Below are 23,592 nucleotides of genomic sequence, written 5' to 3' on the forward strand. Positions count from 1 at the left end.
CGCTCTGAACCCGTGTTTTTGAAGGGTAGAGAAAATCCCTTTAATCCTCTCTGGGCAATTCCTACATACAATGTTTGACGAGTGTGCCTTTGTCCCACATGGCAGGTAACCAGCTTAGTGTTAATTGATACCAGATAGGCCTTCAGTTTTTTAGATTAAAAAAATAACTATCATAACAAAGTATGGTTGCAAAACTCTCTGGATAGTCAGTTACCATGCAAGCTCTCTCCTCAAAGAGGAGCAACTCACTTGGTGATGCTTTTCAGGGAACCCAGACCAGCGGCCAAGAATTATGATCAGACCACACCGCTCCTGGCCCACAGTGCCATGGCAGCAGGAACAGGAAACTGGATTAGAACCTTTTCTTTCAATTGTGAAAGTCTGAGGACTAGAAAGGAGGGAAAGACAGAGCCCAGACTTCTCTAGACTAACCCAGAGATACTGCTCTGTAATTCAAATGAAATTTGAATTGAATTTGTAATTCAAAGAAAAGTAGTAGCTTCAACAAAAAAAAACCACAAACCCACATGGAAAACCATTTATTTCATCTCTATTGTCTCCATGCAGAGCAGACCAATACAGATGAAGGGGGAAAATGCATAAGAGCAGCTGAAAAAATAGAGCTAGAAAATACAATTCTCTCTGCATTTCCAAAAGTGACAAATGTGGTGGAGTGATGCTCTATTTCCTCCCAAGGCTCTCCATCCTCAGCCCCAGGGCTGACGTAGTGGAAAACTAACGAGCCCCTCCCTCCCACAAGCCCCGTGCTACCTCCTACCAGGGTATCTTCCCAAGAACCGCAGACTGTCCAGGCCTGTGTTAGCAGCCAAGAAAAACAACTCAGAAATTCTTTTTTCAGTGTCATCCACTTCGCATTCCTGAACGCTGAGCACAAAATCCTGACTGACTGTGGTTTTCAGTCTTGGCAAGGCTCAGTGCTGATGCAACAACGCCAACTCATGGGCACTCACCTGGCAATGCCTCAAGTTAAATGCCAGCCTCATTTTGAGAAAGACATCTTGGGAAACAGCAGGCACATCTTTCTGTGCAAACCTGCTTCCTCCAGAGCCCTACTACAGACAGGGTCTGCTTAGCTGCAGTCCCTGGGTGGGGGACAGAACCCCCAAAGCTAGAACTAGAGGGTTGGCATACTCCCCCAGTCCCTGCAGGCTAATCAGATTAATGCTCCTTCCAGGAAAGCAGGAAGCAGATGCTACCTTCAGACTTCATGACAATTGAATGATAGAGGGAGTAGTTGGCAAAGGAAGGCAACTTTGTACAGAGGAATAAAAAAATTGCACTAAGCCTCCCTCGTTGTTGCAGTGAAACTAGTTACTGATGTAAGCCTAGGGTAAGGAAAGCTGAAAAAAATTTAGACAGCAGTTCCTGGGCAGAGAGAACTGCAAGCATGAGCTCTCCAGCACTCTCTGAAAAGTAGGACAGGAGCTGTCATAAAAAAAGAACTGTGTCAACAGTTCAGGAATCTCTTAGGGAAGTAAATGCCTCTGCTGCGGGCAGCATACCTGCCTCGTTGCTCTGGCCCAAATCACCCTCTCAAGGGACAAGCCCTCTTGATAAGGCCCTGTGCAGACTGGAGAGCTGTACTGATTTACAAAAGCTGTTTAAAGACAGAGCTGAGTTGGTGCAATTCACATTGTGGCACCTGTTTTGTGTCCAACGACTCTGCTAGTTCAATTAGACCTGTCTTTAAACCGATTTAAGCAAAGTGAGGATAAGCTCTGCAGAAGGAATGATCTAGTAATTGTGCACGTCTCTGTGGCAACAAAACATCCCTGTGGCAACAAAACATCACTGTGGAACAATGGCCTGGTCAGCCCCGTGAGCTGGGATGCAGGAAAGCACTAGAAATGTCATTTATTTTTATTGGTCTCAAATTGCCAAAAATTTTATCCCAAGCATCACACAATAGAAAACTCCTCTTAAAGCATACTTATTGTCACCCTTTCATATCCCTTTCTCTCCTTACTTAGCACACAGCTTTTCTAGACCCATTTTTAAAAATCTTTTCACCAGCAGTTTCGCCCTTCCCATTTCACCCTCCCTCCAGTATTCTTTGCTGCTGTGCCTGTTCCTTTAACAGCTGTCAGTATTATTTCTTATCCATTCATCCCCAACAGACTAACTCCACTGTGAGGTAAGAAGCCCAGAAATAGGCTACCATCCATATTTTTGGTTATAGCATGCTCTAAAATAGTCTACACTGAACAGAGGAAAAGCTAACCAGGGGTTATCGGCTGCTGACCAGGCTGTAGTGTTCACCTATTGCCAAACTGCCCAGACCTCTGCCTTGACAGGCTAGGGCTGCTGTAGCATGCCAGGCAGGGCTAACATGCTACAACCCAAGAGAGCTCTGAAACGTGGTGTGGGGCAGATGGTGGGTGAGTTGAGTCTCAAGAGCAGGCTCAGAGCCATGTTCAGCTAATGGTTATGAGGAGAGGGAGCTCAGTCACAACAGCTACATGGCTTTCCTCCCAGATGTAGGTGAGCTGGTAGTATGGCAACAGAAGAAACATTTACTGACCATTTTTCAGATAAACAGTTAGGCTGTGCTGGCTATTGGAGTGGTTAGGGTTGAGGCAAGTAATCTCCAAGCTGAGCCATTTAATTGTAGTGACCTATCCTAAAGTGCCTCAAGCTTTTGGCTCGATTTCAACATAAACAAATACAAAATAGACCAAAGAGGTGGACTGCTGAGGCTAATACTACCTTTAGAAACAAGCGATGTCAATGAAAAGCCGGAGATCAAGTTGGAAAGGGTCTTTTCCCCTCTATCTCATAGCACCGTTAACTTCTCATGGGTAGGGAGTTCTGGCTAAAGCTGTTAGTTTGTTGTTGCTTTGCCATCCCTGTTCTGCCTCCAGCCCTTAGAGTGGTAGGAAAAGTCCTTCCTCTTCGTCAGCTACAGGAATTGCCTCTGTTGTTTTCACATAAGAGCTTGGGAGGTGCAGTTCCATCAGAATGAACTGAATCAAACATTGTCCATTCGCTGTGGAGCAGTTGTTCAGTTCGTTTCTGTTCACTGTATCTTTTGCTCCATAAAAAACAAAACAAAACAAAAAAACCAGAAGCCCTGATGTGTGGATTTTAGCAGAACAGGGATAGGAGAGCCAGGGAATGAAGTCCTGCACACCCAGACCTCTTTCTCACCTGCTTCTCATACTAGCAGCGAGATCTGCACGCACACACATAGGAAGTAACATTAGTGTTCCTTATTGCTTTGTAACAGCTCAGAGTCACTGTGGTGGCTCTGGGAGGCATCATGAGGTCTGCGCAGAGGTCACTCAGTTGTGAGCGAGAGTAGCACCATGACTGTAATGCCTGTACACAGGAGCAGAATTTGCTGCAGGGAGTTCCTGGGAAAGAAACAGCAAAATTAGGAGGAGCCATAGATCAATCCTAATAGGCAGCAGTGTAGAGGCTCATGAATGGTTTGTTCTTTGCCTTTCCAAATCTACCACAAGGAGAACACAACGGCTGTATGAAGTCACTAACACAGCTGAGAAGACTCTTTCCCAGCACCTCAAGCAAAAAAGTTGTCTATAAAATGACATGTATTTGTTCCACTCAGCTACAAGGTCCAACTTCAGGTTTCAAAATCAATTTAAGCTGATTCAGTCATGCAGCTACCCAGGTATATATTCCTATCCTTTCTCTCACAAGAGAACCTGCACTTCTGCAGCATGTTCACAGATACTTTAGGGACCTCATCCACGCAACAACTACAGTTATGAAAATAAAAAAAAAGCTGATGAATTTTGGCGTTCTTTTAGCATCATCTCAGGTTTATGCTGGATTGAACTATGTACCTACCACCTCTGCATACTCTGCCAACAGCTCTGCCAGCACAAGAGGTTACCAACTCAAAAGCAAGTTACCAACTCAAAAGCAAGCTCCCAACTGGTCATTAACATTTCTCCACCAGAAGTTCCTGCCTCCTCAGATACAACTGTGGAGCTGTTTTTTGAGCACTTCCTTAACTGTTTCAGTCAAAATGAACTAGGTGAGCCAAGGCCTCTTATTTAAACTACTGAAGTTACCTGTCTCATTACAACTGAAATAGGAGGGAACATTCAGGGGCAGCTCTGCCAACAGATCTCAAGAGGGCCTTTACTGTGGTACAGCTGGATTTGGACCTGCTACAGCCTTAATCAGACTGCAGGAAACTAGGATAATACAGATGAGGGGAGGCCAAATGTACCAGAATATATATACCAGTGTAGGAGAGAGATGACTGAGGTGGGATACAACAGACTATGAAATGCTGAATGATGAAGAGAAGAAAACTATTATTTTCTACTCACACAGCAACACAGTGACATCTAATCAAAATTAATAAGCAAGAGGCTAAAAAACTAATAATAAGAAGCATCATTTAACACAGTGCAGTCAAACTATGCAAACTTGCTGCCAAAGGGAGATTGCAGAAGCCCAAAGTAATGGATAGGGTCAAAAAGGGATGAGAGAAGCATGTGAAAGATAGGTTCACATGTGATTGTCAGACACACACACCTCCATGGGGCCCTGGTTCAGACAGTCCCTAAACCAGTACGTGCCAGAAGCTGACAAGACAGACTGGGGAACAGGTCACCTTACTGCACATGTGTCTGAGCAACCTGCTCTAGCTGGTCATGCTACATACTGCGCTAGCACAATCTTTGGGACTGACCCAGTTGAAGGTTCTCCTGTTTTGTAGGGTCTTTGTAGTCCCATAAATACAATAGCTAGCACAGCAGTCTGTCTAGATTCCAGCCTTGCCCATGGGATTTGGAAAGTTGGCATTCATGTGCTCCCAGAACATGCATGGGGAAGGGTTATATCCCTGCTCCGTGGCAGCAAGAATTGCTGCAGCAGAACAGGAGGGAGTACTTACCAAGGATTCTTTTCCTCCAGAAGATCAGGCACAACATTTACCAAGGCAATATACAGAAATCCTCCAGAAGTGAAAGGGAGGATCCAGGCTACTGTTTCCCCTGCACAAATACAGAAAGCTTTCGTTATTACTGAGACAAAGCCATGGGAGAGAACAGAGAAGGGAAAGAAGATACACGCATGGGGACAGCAGCCCCCCCACTATTCCTACAGAGTTCCCAGGGAGCCTTACCTGCTCCTTTTGGTGACTGAGCACATATTGCAAAGCAGGCTCCCAGAATCCCCCCCAGAGCTGTGGAAAGCTGCATCTTGGCTGCACTCCAGCGGTCAAAGCCAGCCCGAAGTAGGATTGCAAAGTCTCCAACCTAAGAAAAGCAAGAGCTGACAGTTAATGAATATGAACATTCTCAGTCACAAAGGCCATCCATAACAAGACCAGTGCTTCAAGACTGTTTCTAGTTTTCCATGTTGCCAGTCTCCCAGAGGGAGCAGCTTTCAAAGGGACAAGAAAATGTTAACCAGACCCAGCCCTCCTCTTAGGAGATGAAGCACCCTTGTAATCTCTCTTGATGGCAGGACAGAAAGCCCTCTCACCTCATGTGGGATTTCGTGCAGGAGAATGGCCATTGTGGTTAGGAACCCAACCTGTAGCAGAGGAGAGAAGGTGATTAGGAAACTGTCCCCCAGCTCTGAGAGATGAGACTTTCATCAGCATGTCAAGGCCCCTTTCTCCAAGTTAAGATTTGTTACTCGGAGTTTAGAACTATTCAACAAAAGAGTAGATGAGCTAACCCTTCCCCTAATGCCAGTACAAATGACTAATATGTCCCAAGTTTGAAGAAGCTCTGCAGAGGGTCAGGATAGGGCTGCTTTTTACTATAGTCTCCATTTTCTCAGAAACTTCCAGAAAATAGGAGGGAACTCCTCACATCTTTGGGTTTTTTGCATGTTGCATCACACTTGAGAACAGGCCTCTCCATTTCAGTACACAGCTGGTGACAGAAACCTTACCTTTCTGCTAACCAGGAAGCTGGCTGCTACTGCCAGGCCGTGTGTAAAGTTATCAATGGTGTTGGCCAGCAGATTGAGGTATCCACTAATCTGCAAAGAGAAGGAAGAGACATAACAAGATAAAAGAAAGCACATCGCTTAGACACAGGTTATACAGAGTCACGATCAGATGGGAAAGGTCAGGACATGGCACTTCTGGTGAAGATCTTAAACTATGTCAGTGCTCAAGTACAAATTAATTGTTATGTTCAGTTTTAGAGTAAACTAAGTTTTAGGGTAGGCAAGTATTGTCTGAGATTAGGATAATCATCTTATGCAAATGACAAAGAGCTCTAGAAACAAAAAAAGGGATAGGAAAAAGAAGAAAGCCAAAATGCAAGAATATATCTGATTCTAAATCAAACGAATTTTAGGCAACACTGACTAATTTACAGAGGTGACTGGCTTCAACTATGACCTGACCTTGTTTTCTAGTCATGTACTTTAATATCCAACTGTTAAATATCTCATCTTCAAAAGCTGGCAAGAACAATGCAACAGAACAAATGCTGTTGAAATTGCTTTTTATAACTAAACAAATCTTCAAACATTGTACTAAAAAAGCTTGTGCTTGTGGGTTTGCTTTCCCTTAACAAAGAATAAAAAGAGAAGATAGTGATGACAGTCACCAAAAAAACACCTACTAGAAGGCTGGATAGCATGTATATGCATTTGCACAAACACATTTCTTAAAATTATAAGCATAAAGCAGCTTCCTTCCTCACAAGTCCATCTCCGTGTTAAAACTTCCCTATCATGCTAACTATGGTCATCTCCAGAAAAATTCTGAGTATTTGACCTAAAGTGATTTATGAGGGTACCACCCCAGCTCTTTTGTTCACAGGTTTTTGGTTTTTTTCCATCAGATTCAACAAAAACTACTGCCTGTGGGTCCTGAGATACTGCAGTTCAGTTTATGGCACTGCATTTTAAATTATTATCAAACCAGGTGTTAGCCAATACATCAGACTGTCTCTGGACTGCAAGAACTAAGCTGGCGTACATTAACTCCAGATATAGGGCAGCATCCAGTGAGTGGAGAGACTGTCTAGAAACTGTGAGGCATTAACTTCTTACTTCACTATAGCATCCGATGCCAAAGTTCAGCTGGAAAAACACAAGTGCTGATGGGTTTCATGAGCCCTTTTTGGTCTTCTGCTCTTCCCTGTTTCTATCAAACTCTGCTTGGGGCATCTTTTCTTCCTGCCATCTGTATGCCACAGCTCAGGTAGGGCTTTCTGTCAAGTCTCTCTCTCCAAAGCACCACCTTTCCACAGGGCACTTCTACTGCACAGTCTCAGGACATCTTTATAGGCTCTAAACTTTTAAAAGTGCATTGATGATTAAATATGAAAATAAAGAATTAAGCAAAGCCTTACTACAGATCATGTTTAAGTAGTAATCTAAATAACATCTTCACAATGGATGCAGAAGTTCCCTGCATGTTTTTGTAAGAAGGGGAACATAAAGGGATGCATGCAGGCAGACCCATGAACACAGCAGTTTTACTTCTCATTCCTCATTTTCAGTCAAATATGACCATCTAAAATTTCTCCTTTTCATGTTGGGATTTTATGTGATTGTGTTTTCCCCACAGGCTAGTAATAATTATTCACATAAGCTTTACACAAAAACGCTTTCCCATACCACTGTATAGGGAAAAAATAGACTTCATGATTAAAACATTATGACTTTTTCTTGTCAGTGGCTTGGGCAAAAGCTGTCACTGAAAGAAGCAAAGCCTTGGAGTGCTCAGAAATAAATTGGGTTGATTTGACAGTTATGAGCCTCTGACATTTACATTCTGTGAATTCCTAATAGGATGTTCTCGTTGCTCATAAAGAGCACAGCCAGATGAAGTGTTTATGTTCATGCTTCAGAATTAATGTCACTGTGCAATAAAACATACTTCTACAAATCAGCAAGGACCCCATGTGCCACAGGGAAAAAGAAAGAATAAGCAAGGCAAAAGTACTCTACAATGTTTTTACTTGTTGAGGGAATAAAGGCTGCAATGCAGGACAGAACTGATCTATGTTTGGGTGCAAAGGAAGCCTCCCACCTGCAGTTTTCAAGCTACGACGAATTATTACAGCAGCAGCTAAAGAGCAGAAGTTTGAATATATATGGACAAAGGACGACTGATTACAGCTTACTAATCATTAAGCCCTGAAGGTGACTTTGTTTGTTTAAATAGTATCTTTCCCTTTTTGTCTTCTGAAAAAAAGGGGGTTACTGAGTGAATAGTAGAACCAAAGAAGTCTGGCTTGCTATGGCTTTCTCTCTTTTCTTTGCAAGCACCTACTTTGCTCACTTCCAGCAACACTGTTTCCCTGCATGTCCCTTCCCCACCCTACACTGCATGACAGCCACTGCCCCACCAGGGAGGGGTGGTGAGACCCACCTACTGATCTGCCAACCGGGCGGACCTGCCAAGCAGCATGCAGCATCTAAGTTCTGCCAGTTTTTCAATAGGGCATTAGTTTGCATTCCTCCTCTACCGCCATACTGATTTTTATGGAACTTGCAGAAATTTGCTTACCCTCAAGACTTCTATCCTCTCTTGAACTCGAGTAAAATTAATTACAGGTTCAAAAGTTATTGAAAATGAAGGGCAGAACAGATGGACAGACAGATGGAATGACTGCTTATGTTGTTGCCTAAGGAAACAGGCTAACAACGCAGGAATATCTTGGTAGTTTTGGTAGTTTCCCCCCTACCAGAAAGACTATTAAAATATTCAGATTATATGCTCAGAAGGTAGAAAGTTAAAACTACACACGTTAACTCATTAGTTTCTATTTAATGCATATTGACAACAGTCTATAAGACTGAACAGACGTGTTAGGATTTTAAAGCTAGAAGGACTCTCCATGGTTGTTTAGACCTTCTACATAACACAACTGAAAGAATCTTTCAATTTCTGCACGAAGCCCACTGTTTCTTAAGCTATAGTGTACTTTGTAGAAAGCAGCTTAAAGCCTACAAGTGACAAAGAATCTGCTACGTCTCTCAGGTAAGTTGGTCTACTGGCAAGTTACCCTCAGTTACAGAGTTGTCTTTGATTTCTAGTCTGCTACTGTTTGGTACAGCTTTAACTATTCAAATTTAGTCATGCCTCTCACATGCGTATTTGTATAGTTTAAGTCACTCCTGATCTGTCACGTCTACAGAGCTAAAGACTAAAGAAAACCACTTCTTATCATGTACTGCAAACCTAAAATAATTATTTCAGCTCTTCCCTGACCCCTTTATAAATTATCAGTAGTATTTTGGATATTGTGAACAACACTACTGGAAAAAGTCAGATAGCTGTTTCATTACTGCTATACAGAAAGAGGAACACTTGCCTCTTCTCTTACATACTATTTCCTACTCACCCATCCTCCTGGCTGTAGCATCATAATGGAAGAATGTGTTCAAACAATTTCCTACTGTGATTCTCATACCTTTTTCCAAGGCATTGACTTCCTAGAAACTGTCCCTATCTTGTAAATATGATCTGCATTCTTTCTTAATCTATTCCTTAATATTTCCATGTATCAAAACATGTTAAAAATTCAGCTCTCTTGATGAAGTTACTCAGTTTAGCTGATATCACTGACCTCATGCAGTCACAACGTGCCATTTAAGTAATACAGTAGTATCTGCAAATGTAAAGATATAGTTTTTATAAATAATCACTTAGAAAAATCATAAACCACCAGTGAACAGATTTGAGGGGGGCTGCATTAATCCAGTCCCTGTTGATAATAAAGAATAACTGATTTTTAATACAGCTAATATTAGCAAAGTTGATCTCATGCAGTACTAGTTTTATTAGAATATGGGAGAAAGTTATGTTTTATATATATTTGTCAGTATCATTACCTTTATCAAACAATCTTATGACTGAATAAAAGGCAGGGAAAAAAATGTCTGGTTGACAAGAATTTATCTTCCATAAGATCAGATCAATTAGCATTAATTACATCATTATTTTTTACATTAGGACCAGGCCCTGAGCAATTGTGTCCCTCATCAGTGTTGCATTTCTACTTGAAATCAGTGGTAGACTAACCATCCTCTAAGTTCGTAGTTCCTTATATAAACCTTTCTAAAGTAATGGCACAATGTTTCATAACCCGGTAATATTGGTTTCTTCACCACTATCACCTATAGAAACATCAACGTGGCACCTTGCAGTTTGTGCAGTGTTCTGTACAGATTACATAAATGCGACAGATATCAAAAATACCCAGTGACCTCAGCATATCTTTCACACTGTGTAGTAAGAGCTATAAAGTTACAGCAAAACAGATTTAAAATAGAAAGACTGAAGAGGCTCTGACTGACCACATATCCAGGTTTGGGCTAGTTCATGCAACCACACCTTCTGTTCAGAGTTACTCTCCTACAATCTTGCACATTTTTATGGGCTTTCAAACTCAAATTATAGGTCCTCCTTCGCCAAAGCGGTAGTTACTCTCTTGCTTGTAATGTTCACCCAGACAAGGGTTTCCGCAGTGCAAAGATAGTAACATAAAACTGAAAGCAAAGCCAATCTAAAGGTTAGCTGCTGCCCAACGGTACAGTACTCCTTTTTCCTCCTCCACGTCCAATCCTATGAGCTTGCTGATCTCCCTTATCCCAGCACTACAGGCTGCCTGTCTACATGCCAAGCTGATTCAAGAAGTTAAGTTAGGAGAGAAATAAACCTATGGGGAGCAGGGAGGTGGGGGGAGGGGAAAAAAAAAAAAAAAGAAAAGGCAAATTCTTTGCCTGTTTAGGTCGCTGAATAGGCTCACTGTGGGGTCAGATGAGGTCCAGTGCAAAGGAAGTGATGGGAAATACAGGTTTGGAGGCAGAAGTGGACAAGAAGCCCTTTTTGGCAGCAGATAAACTGCTAATCTGAGAAACTGAACTTCTAAGTTTTACAGTGGATAGCTTCAACTGTCAAAACGCTTCCAAAAGGTGCCTTAAAAGGAAACGTGCAGCTCACAATTGGTACAATGCAGGCACTAGAGAACAGAGAAATCATGGCACAAAAATTTAAGCAAATAAAGACATAATGACTATAAGATATAGAGTAACAAAATGTGAAAGTACTGTACTTTGGTCTCGGGATTCAGCCAAAACACACATCATCAGACTTATGCCTTCACAATAGTTACTTTGCCTCTTTTGCATAAGCTGCAGTGCAGATTTTCTGCAAGTCCGGTATTTCCTCCCTGCTGTGACCTGGACAGACACTTTGACAGAGCAAAATTAAGCACAACTCACTCAAACACTGGGTTCCCCACTCAGGCACAGTTCTTTCCACAGACAACTCCTGACTGAATTTTAAAATACGTGCCCCAAAAACATAAGATGTGAAGGTCAGTTTGTGGGTCTCTTACCTTGATTCTGTTGTCCGTTGGACAAGACTGGAGAGAGGAGCCATTACACTGAGTTGAATCTGTTCCTGCTCTTTGGGATTGGCCTGCCACAGTCGGCAGGGGGTAGCCACTTCCATTAGGAATCTTTCCAGCTGGTGCTTTGGAATCACAGCCCTAAATTAGGGGAAAACAACTTGTCACTGCCTTTTTGTCAGTGATGAATGAGCATGAATCAGGGTCAGAAATCCAATCTTCACCCTTAATCCTTTTGTTCTTACAATGCAAACCTGCAGCTTTGGTACCCCCATTTAATAATGACAACTGCCAGAAATGAGACAGATTTCAGAGAGCATTGTGACATCTGCACTGTGAGACAACAAGAACAAAGACTTCCCCAATCACCAAGAGAAGGAAAGTAGAAAGAGAGAGGAGGAACTGGAGTCACGCCCCCTTGGCATGAGCCAGGTTCCACTGGAAAGACAAGGGACTGAGCCTGCCACTCCTGCCCAGTGAAACACAACTCCATCTGGGCAGGGGATGGGGGAAAAAAGTCTTGCTCTGCCCAGTGCATCAGAATAACTAAATCTAGAGAATTATTCTATAGCTGGGATTGTCAGCTTCCAAACAACAAAATGTTCATCTCAGACTTCAGTCTCTCTGTAAATGAGAAGATTAAGTTCCTTTCAGTCTTTAAAGTCTCATGTTGAGTCAAAGTAAGACCTAATTGCTCTTATGCAGTGCGTGACCTGCAGTTTCACCTCTCAAAAGTCACGGCACAGCAAGGACTGAACAGCCTATAGGAGTTGCTGCTAGGAGTTGTGCAGATGTCTGAGGACTAGCTGCTCTCCTCTATCTTGGAATTACCTTCTGGTACCTCTGTCTACGCTGCCCCTTTGCAGCTGGGTGACTCTCCTCTGAACTATTACTTAGGATTACCTGGCCAACCATAAACCCTTTCTACCACACAAAGTTACCAGAACAAACGCGTGGTCCAGGCCATACCCAAGAAGAGTGGGCAGTGAGGAACACCTTCCAGAGAAGGCTGGTCTTTGTCCTGACTGAGGACCCAGAAGGGGAGTGAGTCACGATGGCTCAGTGGAACATGCATCAGCAAGCTGTCATCCCTCAAAGCTTACTTGAGCAAAAGCCTCATCTGCAGAATGCTCCAGCTCCCAGTCCCCATAAAAGGGGAGCTCTCTCTTACACATATGACATCAAGAACAAAACCAGCCCAGAGGTAAGAAATCTCAGCTAAAACCACAAAACCAAAGCCTGGAGATGAAACACCTTCTAGAGCCCAGTGTCAAAGTGGCAAAAAGCTCCCAAAGGGCACTGACAAGCTATTCACAGCTCCAGGATCATTTGCTGAGCCTGTCAGATAGGGCAGATGAGGCGTTTAGTACAGTGCTCCAAACATAACAGCACTCCCTCCCCTCTGGCTGCTAACTTACCACACCAGGGCACTCCTTCTCTTCTTTCTCTAGGAAGATCTTCTCTAGCACCAGGAAGGTCAGGAAACCAATGATCACCCAGAGACCCAGAAGCTTCTGCTGCTGAAAGCTCTGCCCTTCTCCTGAGGGACAAGAGAGAAATCTTCATGTCACTATCAAGTACACAGTGTTTGCCACATGTGAACCCACCCCACCCCAGACAGTTTAACCAGCAGTTCCAAGACAAAAACAAGAAACGACAATGGAAACACCTCCTGGGAGGAATAAGGAGGAAACATATCTCAAAGCAAATTAGTTTAAGTTGCTCATTCTTGATCTAACAGATATCCTCATCTCAGGACACTCAGAGTGAGAGCCCCCACCCCTTTTGCTTCAGTAGTGCAATCCAGAATACTTCCTGACAACACTGGGAATTTCCCTGAGCTCCAGAGGCAAGTGAAGATTACATCAACAAAAATCCTGCAGCTGTATCTACTGAGCAGCAAGCCCTGACATGAAATCTGCCATTAGTGGAGCTACAGACTCACCTTCCCCTTTCTGCCACACCTGGGCAAGTTATTAAGCCCAAAGCTATAAACTTTCTTTTCAATTACAGCCAAGCTTGTGAGATAATCATCCATTCAGCCTGGCTGCAGAAATGGAGATTGCATTGCAGTGGAAGAACAGAACAACTCTGTAATTGGGCTTACATGGGTCAAGGAAACCTTTATGCTTCAGGACAGTCTGGCAGAAGCAAGCAAGCTAGAGCAGGAAGACAGAGTCATTTGGGAACCACTGTAGAATGGGGAAAAAAAGGACAGCAGGTTCCACTGGCAGTGCTAGAGCTGTGAGGAAGAAGAGGACCAAACGCCCAGTAGATTTGAAATCCCAGGACATAGGTGCAAGGAAGTCTGGGAAACCCAGGGCATCCTTTTCCCCCTCTCACATTTGCAGTGGGGAAATGATTTCTTTGTTTCTCAACAGGTGGGATGCAGCAGCACTTGCCTTCTCTGCTATCAGTTTGCTGAAGCAGAGAGATACAATCACTACAGGTTTCAACAACTCTGGCTGTCTGAGGGGTGAAGGAGATACACTGATAACACAAGCTCTGTCCCAACCCAAACAGTGTTTAGTTCGCTGGCAAACACAGGTTTCTGTCACCTGCATTTCCTTTTTCTCCCCGACGCCCCCATCTTAGTCAGGGCTCTATGGACAATTTTCCATGACTTCTCCTCTTCTCCTTGAGCAAAGACTGAGAGGGCAACACATTTGGGTTCCCATAGATTGAAGTACTCAGCAGAGGGGCCCCAGTTAGTCCCAAGAAAGAGGGTCTAGGAGTAACACTGTTATAGGGACAGATTTATAGACAAGATGCATCTGATGGGCCAGAATCCCCACCTGAGATGGTGCACATGTTCATGTACCAGACCACACACACATTCATAACTTCCCATCAGGTTAAAGAAGCATTCCCTTTCCTTACAGAAAGGACAAAGGAAAATCAACAGAGATTTACAGAAGCCCCAGGCAAGATAGGAAAAGTTGATAGACAAGAAATCTATTGCAAGTTACTAAACAAAGAAACTATGGCCAACTCAGGAAGCCTCCAATCTCAAAATCTTTGGAGGACTGCAGAGTACTAAGATGAAGTATTACATGTGGTTTTATTGTTCTTATATCCTTCCCTAGGCATTTGCTTTTACACATTGTTTGAAAGAGAATACCAGCCTAGACCAGTTTTTGGGCTGACCCAGCCTGGCTGGTCTTGTGTTTTCAAGATGGAACGGACTCAAAAAATGTAGCAGTAGGCATAGCACGGACTGCTTCTAGGCACGTAAGGCTTTCATACCTGTCGTTGCACTGCATGTGTAGGCCCAGGCTTCGGGAAGCAGGTGCAGAAACACATTCCCCAGTAGTCCACCAATTGCAAAACTCAACAACTGCTTCAAACGGTGTGATCCAGCTAAAAAAAAAAAAGAAACAAAAACTGATCACAACTCAGCTGGGAGCCAAAACATCTCCAGCTGAGATTTTGCACAAAGAGACCTAAATTGGAAGCATCTGCAAAGCAAGCTTTCAAAGGAGAGAGCACAAAACAAATAGCTGGCGTGCAAGAAACAGCCCTTGCACGACTTGACTGGGACAGCAGTGTGTGGGAGGGTGCTGGACCAAGCAGGGTGCAAAACAAACAACACTTTTTGTACAAGCTCCATCCAGGGCTTGCATTTGTCCAAGGACCCCCTGTCAAACTGGCAGGTATGGACTAAAGCACCAGAAACAGATTGTCTGTTTTAGAGGACAGTATTTCTCTGACAAGGTCCTGTTAATCACTGTGCTGTTCAGTCACAACACAGGACTTTTGGCTTCAGAAAGGCTAATGCAGGTAGCAGGCTTACCTTCTGACCGCAGAGCAGCTCCTGTCTCAAATGGGATCACCAGCAAGGGGAAGACCCCACTCAGCCCCACCATGAACGAACCGATGAGGGAACAGATCCAGGCATCCAGCCGCTCACTGCTGAAAAGGTTTCCCCAGGACTCTGCCTCCTTCTCGCACAGAGGACCAGAACTAGCAGCAACATGACTCCTTGGGAGCTGCTGAGCTTCACAGGCCACGATCAGAAACAAGGAAAGCGTCCCATCAAGCAGAAGCTTTTGTTTTGTCATCGCTAAGTGGTCTCAGCCGGGCTGGCCGATCTCTGAAAAGAGCAGCAGAGAGCAGTTCTGAGGGCGTGCCCGAGACTCCCTCCCACCATCCCAGAGGAAAGGCCTCGGTCACACCATCCCCTCCCTCAGCATCTTAGCACAGGTATGTATCCCCTTAAGAAACATCTGAAACTCTTCCTGATTTCAACACAGCACTAAAGGACAGGGAGGCTGTTTATCATCAGGTGTATGAAACTGCACGAGACATCTTGTGAAAGTCTGACTTTCAGCATCTCCCCTCAGGTGGGCTGGACAAGGACTCCGAGTATGCTTGTCCTTGCCCTTCAGTGTCCTGAGGCTTCAGAGAAAAGTATTGACCAGATAAGTCTTCTCTTTGCCATGGAACAGCATCCGTGTTACAAATTAGGATGCAAGACAGGCAACGTAACAGAGGTCCGTAAAATCATGAGTGGTGTAAAGATGGTGAACAGGGGCAGATTATTCACCATCTCTTCAGACGTAAGTGCTAACAGGCATCACATGAAGCCAGTGAGGGTCAGCTTCAAAACAAAACAAACAAATGTGACTCCTCATCAGCAGGTAACTTGTGTGGTAGTACTTCTCCAAAAATGATGGAAAATTTTACATGGATTCAACAAAAGATGGGACAAGTACTAGAAAGACAAATCTATTGGCTGTTCGCGGTTAGACAGCTCACATTAGACTCAGGAAATCCCCTGATCTGAAAGGAGCTGGAGGCTGGAAGAGTAGTTGGAAAATATCATATATACTTGTCCTGTTTTTATTCTTTCCTAGAAGGATACTGGGTTAGATGGTCTCTTAGTCAAAATCAGCACAGCTGTTACTAAGAACTCTTCAGTCACAAGAAAACTGGAGAGAAGAGGGCATGTTAGAAGAGGAAAAAAGATAATTACACTCTCATTGGCAAACAGGAAAGGAAATCAAATGATGCAAAGCCTGAAGTACAAATGCTCTTTCAGTCTCCAGAAGAAAAAGTGAAATGTGACAAGCAAAATGAATTTGGAAATGGGAGAAAAGAGCGGGTTAGAAAAGAACGGCTTAACAAATGTTCACAAAACAGCTGTAGATTGAGAGGGAATAATGGCATTCACCTGAAAGCATGTAAGAAGCCAGTCAAAGTAATCTCTGAAGTGTTAGTGACCATCTTTGAAAATTTACAGGAATATGGGAAGGCCGCAGAAGGCTGGAGAAGCATCATGCCTCACCTACCTTTATAAAAAGAAAAAAAAAAGGTGGGAGAAGACTTAAGAAGTTACAGACCAGTAACTTCAATCCTCTGAAGGATTCTTGATCAAGTTAAATGATCAGTTTGTAGTTACCTATAAGATAAGAAAGTGATAAAGATAGTAAAGCATTAAGTAACAGCCAGGCAGAAAGGGGCCTGAAATTATCAAGGCAAAATTCAGGGTGTTGGAAGCAATCTAAGGGCTCACTGCAGCTGAAAAAGGTGGTGTTGCCCCTTGTCCCCCACCCCCTCATGAAGCATCCCCACCCCATGCTCACACCTGACTCCATGAACGAGCAGGGTCAGAACAAACTAGCAGGAAAAACTATTTTTTTTAAAGGCTTGGCCCTTTTCCAATTTCAGTCCCTGAACTAAATCTCTGCAGGAGGAAGGCCCAGCTGCAGTGAGCAGTCAAAAAGAAAATTAAAGGACAAGGTCCCATGGCTCCTGTGAAGGAGGATACTGAGCTCCAAGCACAATGAACATGGACATCAGGAGCAGGGAGTATGCAAGAAGGAACCAATGAAGACACTGGCTTGGCTAGCTGTGCAAGAACCACTAAAACTTTTTGTGGCAAGACAATGTCTGATCAAGTGTAAACTCCACTGACTCACACAAAACCCATCTTTTTTTTTTTTTTTGACAAGAAAAAAAAAAAAAAATCCCTCAACATAGCAAGTTCAAACCAGCTCAGGATTTGTGGCATCTCATTGCACCATTTTGATCTGGCTGCAGGAACCCTAGACCTACCTATAGCATACTATCAAACCAATCTCAGTAAAGATCAGAACAAAACAGTATACTAAGGGGGAGCAAAAAAAAAAAAAAAAAAATCAAATGGACATGACAAAACAGTAACTCCAATGTGCCACCAAAAAAAAAAAAGCATACATGCATTACATTGATTCAGAAATTAATTTCAAGCCAGCAGGCTTATGTTGCTACAAAGTAGGCAAATGACACCCTGGGACATATTAGTAGCTACATTGTAGGTGTGACACAGAAGCAGTGACTCCATTCCACTCCACACACATGAGACTTTAGCCAACAGACTGCACCCAGCCTCACATACTCTTCTTCATAAAATAGATGCAAAACCCAGAGAAATTGCAGTGGAAAGAAACAAAAATTAGAGTGTAGAAAGCATGACCTGGAAAAAAAATGACTGAAGGACCTGGGTGTGTTTAGTCTTAAAAAGATAACACTGAAGGGAACAGAACAGTCTGCATAAATTAAAAGTCACGAGAAAGGGGGAAAGTGCTCAACTCTTCTTCTACATCGTAGCATCAGTTCAAATGGTAAACAAGATTCAGCCTGGATATGAAGAAACCAATTTACATAGTGCCAAAGTGGTGATACACTGAAACAGGTTATCTATGATGCAGAATCTCCAGCACTGTTTTTTTTTTTCTTTTGAGAAAAAGAATAGACACCTGATGCAGATGCTATTTCACTGCAAAGACTAGATCCCTTCTTGAAGTCCCTCCAGCCCTACACCTGTAATTCGATGTAAGCTGGTGAGATCCTTGTTCTACTGGCAAGACCCTACGAAAGGGGGCAGGTTTTCAGCTGCAAATCACTATTGGCACAACCACTTCAAAACAATAGGGAAGGGCGGGGGGCGGGGTAGCAAGGGACATTTTCGGCTCTCGTAGCACTCCATGCACCAATTCAACTCAGGCACTGAAGTGAACAGGCACTGGGCTGATGCTCAGAGCGCTAGTAACAACTGCGAGGAGAGCCTGATGGGCCAGAGATGCCACCCTCTGCCCAGCTCCACCACACGAACATATCTGGGATACTGCCAAGCCCTCTGGCTTCCCTCACTGGGATTCAGGCTCCCCCCACAGCTATGCAAACAGACACACACAACTATAGTAAAATTATGCCACAGAACCCCCAAATTTCTCCTTGAAAAAAAACCCAAAACCCAAGCCACAAAAAGATAGGAAGCTCTTAAAGTGTTAGCTGTCGCCTAACTGAACAGAGTTTCTTCTGTCCTGAGTACCCATACAGGCTGAAGCCATCAGCCACAGAGGTATCTGCACAGGGAGGTGACGGGACTCTTCAGGCAGATTACACCAGCCACAGCCTTCTCTCTGCTTACTAGCTCCTGCATAACAACCTGCAGTTAGAGAATTTCCTGCTTTAAAAAAGATGGGCACCCCTTCCAAACCCAGAGCGGGCCCGACGGACATCCTCTTCTGTTATGACAGGATTAGACCTAGAAAATGACTGAGAACAGCTTCTTTATGAGCAACAGAGCAAAAAAATCAGGATTTATACAACCACTATATGCCTATGAAGAGGCAACAAACACAGCAAAACGACTGCTCTCTGCAGCTCGGCAATGATGGGACGTGGCACAAACTGGCCTCTTCTCCAATGCTGTCATCACAGCTTTTGAGAATCAGTCTGGAAAAGTAATCACTGCAACTGATCCAACAGGTCCATTTCTTCCATCTCATTCTCCACACTCACAACCCACATCTGCCCCAAGGGACACCTGAAAGGGTCTTTGAGACTAAGTGACCAAAATCCTGGAGAGAGGCAGTAGCACACAGGAAAAAGAGCATGTCCAGGGCTCTGAAAACAGGCTGCATACCTGGCTTCATGTCCTTCTTCCAGCAGCGAAAGGGATCAGGTTCCTCCAAAAAGGGATGGTGGTGGACAATAAATGGGCATAAAGGGCTAGAAACTGATTCCCCTAACTCACATTTGTGTCAGTCAACTTTCTGTGGCCCATGGCGTGCGTCTTCTCTTGTTACTCACACAAAGGAAAAACAGTACATTTTTTTACACCTGTGCTGCCTGACCGTCATTACCTTGTGGCTCAAAAACACCCCCATATCTCATGCAATAAATTTCTGATGCTTATAAAACATCTACGAGGAACTTGGTGCATCATCCAGGACACACCTGAACTGATCTCTGTGCCCCGCTAATTATTCAAAGCATATTCCCAGCATTTGCTTCTTCCTAACATATCGTAACTACTTGCTCTAAAAAATGCACTTTTTATCTCTATAGCCCCTTTGCTTCTCTATCTCATTAGTACATGCTTCTCATGAGACATTAAGTTTACTTAAAGTTTGTAAAGCCTCTAAATTCAAACTGGCTGCTCCTAAGACAAATATTTTAGAGAAAGAAAAGGAGCAGTCAGGATGTAGTCCTAGGAAAAAAAAGCTCAAGAGAGAAAATAATACCCTGCCACTACAGTTGCAGAGGGTGGAAGAAGTCTTTACCTACCCCTAATTTTAGACAACAACATCTGTTTTAGGAACCTAGCTAGAGAAGGTCTTGAGAAATTTCTAGAGAAAGCACCTGCAGGTTCTCAGAGAAGCCTGTGGTCACTATGAGGCAGAGGCATAACCAGGTTTATAGAGATGTGTTTTTCTCAAAAAGGGGCTATGACCTATTTAAGAACATGCATGGGAGAGAAATAGCCAGTGCATCATTTACTTGTCAGTTTTGACAACGACACCGTGTGGGATCACAGCTCCCAGCCGTGCTGGATCACAATGTGGTCACCATTACCACTGGCAGCACTCTCCAGAGCACCACGTGTCCTGCACAGATCTCTGAGCCGAGCATTCAGGAGTCAGGTCTGCTCAGCTCCTTCTGCAACAGCCTCAGGACTGGAATAACCATGAGGTCTTCCCAGCTCAGGAAGAACAAACAAATGAGAATTTGCCGTTTACACACCCCTGAGCAGGGGCAGGGGGAGGCTGCACACCAAGCCAGAAGAGCTCCTGCCCTCCTCCCGGGAGGCTCCCGGGGCCTCCCCCACCTCACAGCGCTCACTGAGCACCTCTGTAGCAGGCAGTGCCTGAGGAAACACGGACAAAACTTAAAATGCCAAGGCAAAAACCTATTGGAAAAGAGAAAATAAAATATTGACATGACGCCGATTTCTGCAGCAACCCGCCTCCTCCCCTCCTAGACACTCTGCCTTTTCAGACCACACAGCTTCATCTCTGCCTCAGCACAATTGCTCATTGCCACACAATGACATTTTAGATGTTGTTGGGGGAAAAAAATGAAAAAGAAAAGGCTTTTTTACAAGTGTTTTCCCTGGAAGCCGGTTGCCTGGTCTTACAGTTGCAAAAGAGTACTGCATGGAATGGAAAAAAGTTATTTTCCAGGGAGGAAGCATAATTTTCAGCCAAAAAACTCTCCACGAGCCACCTCCCTCCATTAGCCCTGTGGAGAGCTCTGAATTCCTCCTGGAAGCCCTGACCTTGGCAGAGGCACAAAAGGTCTCCAGTCCCTGTGCCCCCTGCTCCAAGAACTCCCTTCTCTCTCAATCATCTTTATGGAATGCACTGCTCTGGTGGGACCCTTCCCCTTTCCCCCATCCCTCTCATAAAAAACCACTTTGCACAGAGACTCGCACTTCTGCAAATCGCGCACATCACAGCATGCGCAGCTAAAAGCTGGAGATGCACAGGATTAAGAACAATGGGGTATCGCAGATCAGAACAGATTACAGACGCCGGGCAAACCTAAGAGCTAGCAAGGAAGGCAGTTAAAACACTGATCGAACACTATCAATTCAGTAACTATGTTTGGGAGACAGCAACTCCTTCCCCATCCTACCCAGGATGAAAGAGGAAAGTTTGCGGATCAGGTAATGGCGTTCACTCCCTCGGGGCTAGGTGGGATTTCTCTCCTCCCAGCCCACTCACCGTGGCAGACCGAGGCAGAGGCCGGGCAGAACTGCCCCCCCCCCCGCCCGCCCCCCCGCTCCCGAACAGTCAGCCGGTGCCGCAGCCCTCGCCCAGCCTGGGCCAGGCTCCGGCACAGCTCTTATCTGCAGGCGATTAACACGGCGGCCCCGCTCTTGTCATTGTTTCTAACATCACCGCGGATGGCGTCGGATGGGACAGACAGCGCGGGTTTTCCGTCAGGGGAATGCTGACCAATGCAAAATGAGGCATATTTGCCGGGGGGGTGGGGAGTAGTTAACCCTGTTCATGCACCTTACTGGACCAGTACATTAGTTGCCCCCAGGGTCCATATGCCACTGTGGCCGCGCAGACCGCGGCCAGCCCGCGAAGCCGGCTCCCGCCGGGGAGAGCCGGGACACCTCCCCGCGCCGCGCGTCCCGCGGGGGAGGCAGTGAACGGGGCACCCCCCGGCGCCGAGACCTTCCCGCGGCATCGTCTGCCGGAGGAGCGACTTCCAAAACTTTGTCCGTTGCGTCCCGCAGGGGCTGAGCTCCCAGCGCCGGGCACGCCCGCAGCGGCAGCCACACGGCGCCGCTCCCCCGGCAAGCTGCAGCAAAGGCGGGCTGGACCGGGGGGACGCCGGTCCCGGGAGCCCGGGGGGAGCCGGGGCCCCGGGAGCGGGCGGCGCGGAGCCCGCGGTCTCACCGGGCCGGGGCACGGCTCCCGGCAGCAGCGGCCCGGCCAGGCACTGCCCCCCACGTCTTTCCCAAACTTGCCCCGCGCTCGACCGGGCCGGGCCGGGCCCCACCGGTGCCGAACTCGGCTCCCCTGCGGGCAGCGCTGCCCGCCGCCGCCCCCGCTCGCCCCGTCCACGCCGCCACCCGGGGCTGAGCTGCGCGGCCGCACCCGGCCCCCGCCGTCCCCCCTCGCCACCGCAACAGCGGCGCCGGGGTAGCCCGGCGACTCCCCCGCCCCCGGCTGCGCCGCTCCCGGGCCGCGAGCCGTCGTTACCGTGCGCCACCGCCGCCGCCGTGCCCCGGGCCGCCGCTGCCATCCAGCCGCGGCTCGGCGCGGGCCTGCCCCGCCCGGCGGCCCCTCGGCTCCGCCTCCCCCGCCCGGCCACGTCGGTCCCGGCTTCCTCGGCACCAGCGTCGCCGCCCCGGCGGGGACCCGCCGCCGCGCGCGCTTCCGGCCGTCGCCGCGGGGGGGCGGGCGCCGGGCGCGCTTCCTGCCGCCCCCCCGCTGCGCGCGGCCCTCGGCGGCCCCGCGGCACGGGGCGGTCCCGAGCCGGGCCGGCGGGGCGGAAGCGGGGCTCGCCGTGCCGGCCTGGGCCCCGCGCGCTTCCCCGCCCCGACAGCCCTGGCCGAGGGGGAGCGGCCCGAGCTCCGCCGCCGGAGCCCTCGGAGCCGCGGCGAGCCCCCGGGGGGCGCGTCCTACCCCAGCGGCAGCAAAGACCTTGCGAACAGCCCGTTACGGTCCGCATCTCGTACAGATAGGGAGATATTTTTACGTATCCCCAGTACGAGCGTCTGGGCAGTGGGACAGAAACACGCCTGCTGTGGAAGACCTGTCTTTCTAGAATATGCTTACTGAGATGTTTTTACTTTTTTTAAAAAAATCTGTCCAGTTGGATTATAAATTCTCTGGGCTACAGATGTGTGAAGATGAGCACAGTGGAAACCTGGTTTTGAGCAGAATTTCTGGAAGTTGTTAGAGCAGAAGAAAGTATGGCAGCCTCCTCTAGGACTTAGCCTCCAAATGTTTTTAAAAGATACAGTGACTTCTAAACGTATTTGCCTCCTCCTTACAGGTTCATTACAACCTTCATGATGACACTTATGTAACCCCAGAGCTCCGTAAGCACTCGTGTCCTGACTAGTGGTGGTGAAGAATATCCACGGTTCTTACAGAGATTTGCAGAAACTGCATGTGCTCAAGAAACTAGGTCAGAGGAGAACAAAGATTTACTTTTGTACAAGCTGAGCTAGTTTAGAGCTATATGGTTTCCAATACAGACACTTTCCAAAACGTACTGATGTACCTTTTAGTTCCACCTCTTACCATTTTCCCTGAGACACAGAACTTGTTTCTCACTCCAATTTTCGGAATGAATCCCATTCCCCAAGGAGACACTGCTGATGCTGACGCTTCTTGCTACAGTTTCGCCCTAGCCTCATTACATCATACCAATGTCATGCCCTGGAGCAGGAGTTAGGAATTAAGTCAGTCACAGTCGCCTGCACTGGTTTAGCTGCTCTTTCTGCATTCATGCAACAGGAACACAA

At 46.1% G+C, this 23,592-nt stretch overlaps 1 protein-coding gene across 1 annotated transcript; it reads right to left on the reverse strand.

Annotated features, from left to right (window-relative positions):
• Positions 1-765: 765 nt before the first annotated feature.
• Positions 766-22,377, reverse strand: SLC39A13 (solute carrier family 39 member 13). Its single transcript, XM_050898272.1, has 10 exons — positions 22,319-22,377; positions 15,124-15,423; positions 14,577-14,690; positions 12,749-12,870; positions 11,319-11,471; positions 5,902-5,991; positions 5,485-5,535; positions 5,123-5,255; positions 4,892-4,991; positions 766-3,374 (listed from the first exon to the last, which is right to left on the reverse strand). The coding sequence occupies exons 2-10, from the start codon at positions 15,389-15,391 to the stop codon at positions 3,299-3,301; spliced, it is 1,107 nt and encodes a 368-aa protein (XP_050754229.1). The 5' UTR covers positions 15,392-15,423; positions 22,319-22,377; the 3' UTR covers positions 766-3,298.
• Positions 22,378-23,592: the final 1,215 nt, after the last annotated feature.

This window comes from Gymnogyps californianus, chromosome 5, assembly GCF_018139145.2.
Source record: "Gymnogyps californianus isolate 813 chromosome 5, ASM1813914v2, whole genome shotgun sequence".
Taxonomy (NCBI): domain Eukaryota; kingdom Metazoa; phylum Chordata; class Aves; order Accipitriformes; family Cathartidae; genus Gymnogyps; species Gymnogyps californianus.

Excerpts from the sequence above, each read along its gene's own strand:
- SLC39A13 (XM_050898272.1), bottom strand. The coding sequence starts at position 15,391 with ATGACAAAACAAAAGCTTCTGCTTGATGGGACGCTTTCCTTGTTTCTG. Across the intron at positions 11,472-12,748 it reads AGAAGGAGTGCCCTGGTGTG|GGCTGTGATTCCAAAGCACC; the intron begins GTAAGTTAGCAG and ends CCCCTAATTTAG. Across the intron at positions 3,375-4,891 it reads CTGGAGGAAAAGAATCCTTG|GAACTCCCTGCAGCAAATTC; the intron begins GTAAGTACTCCC and ends TTTCTTTCCCAG.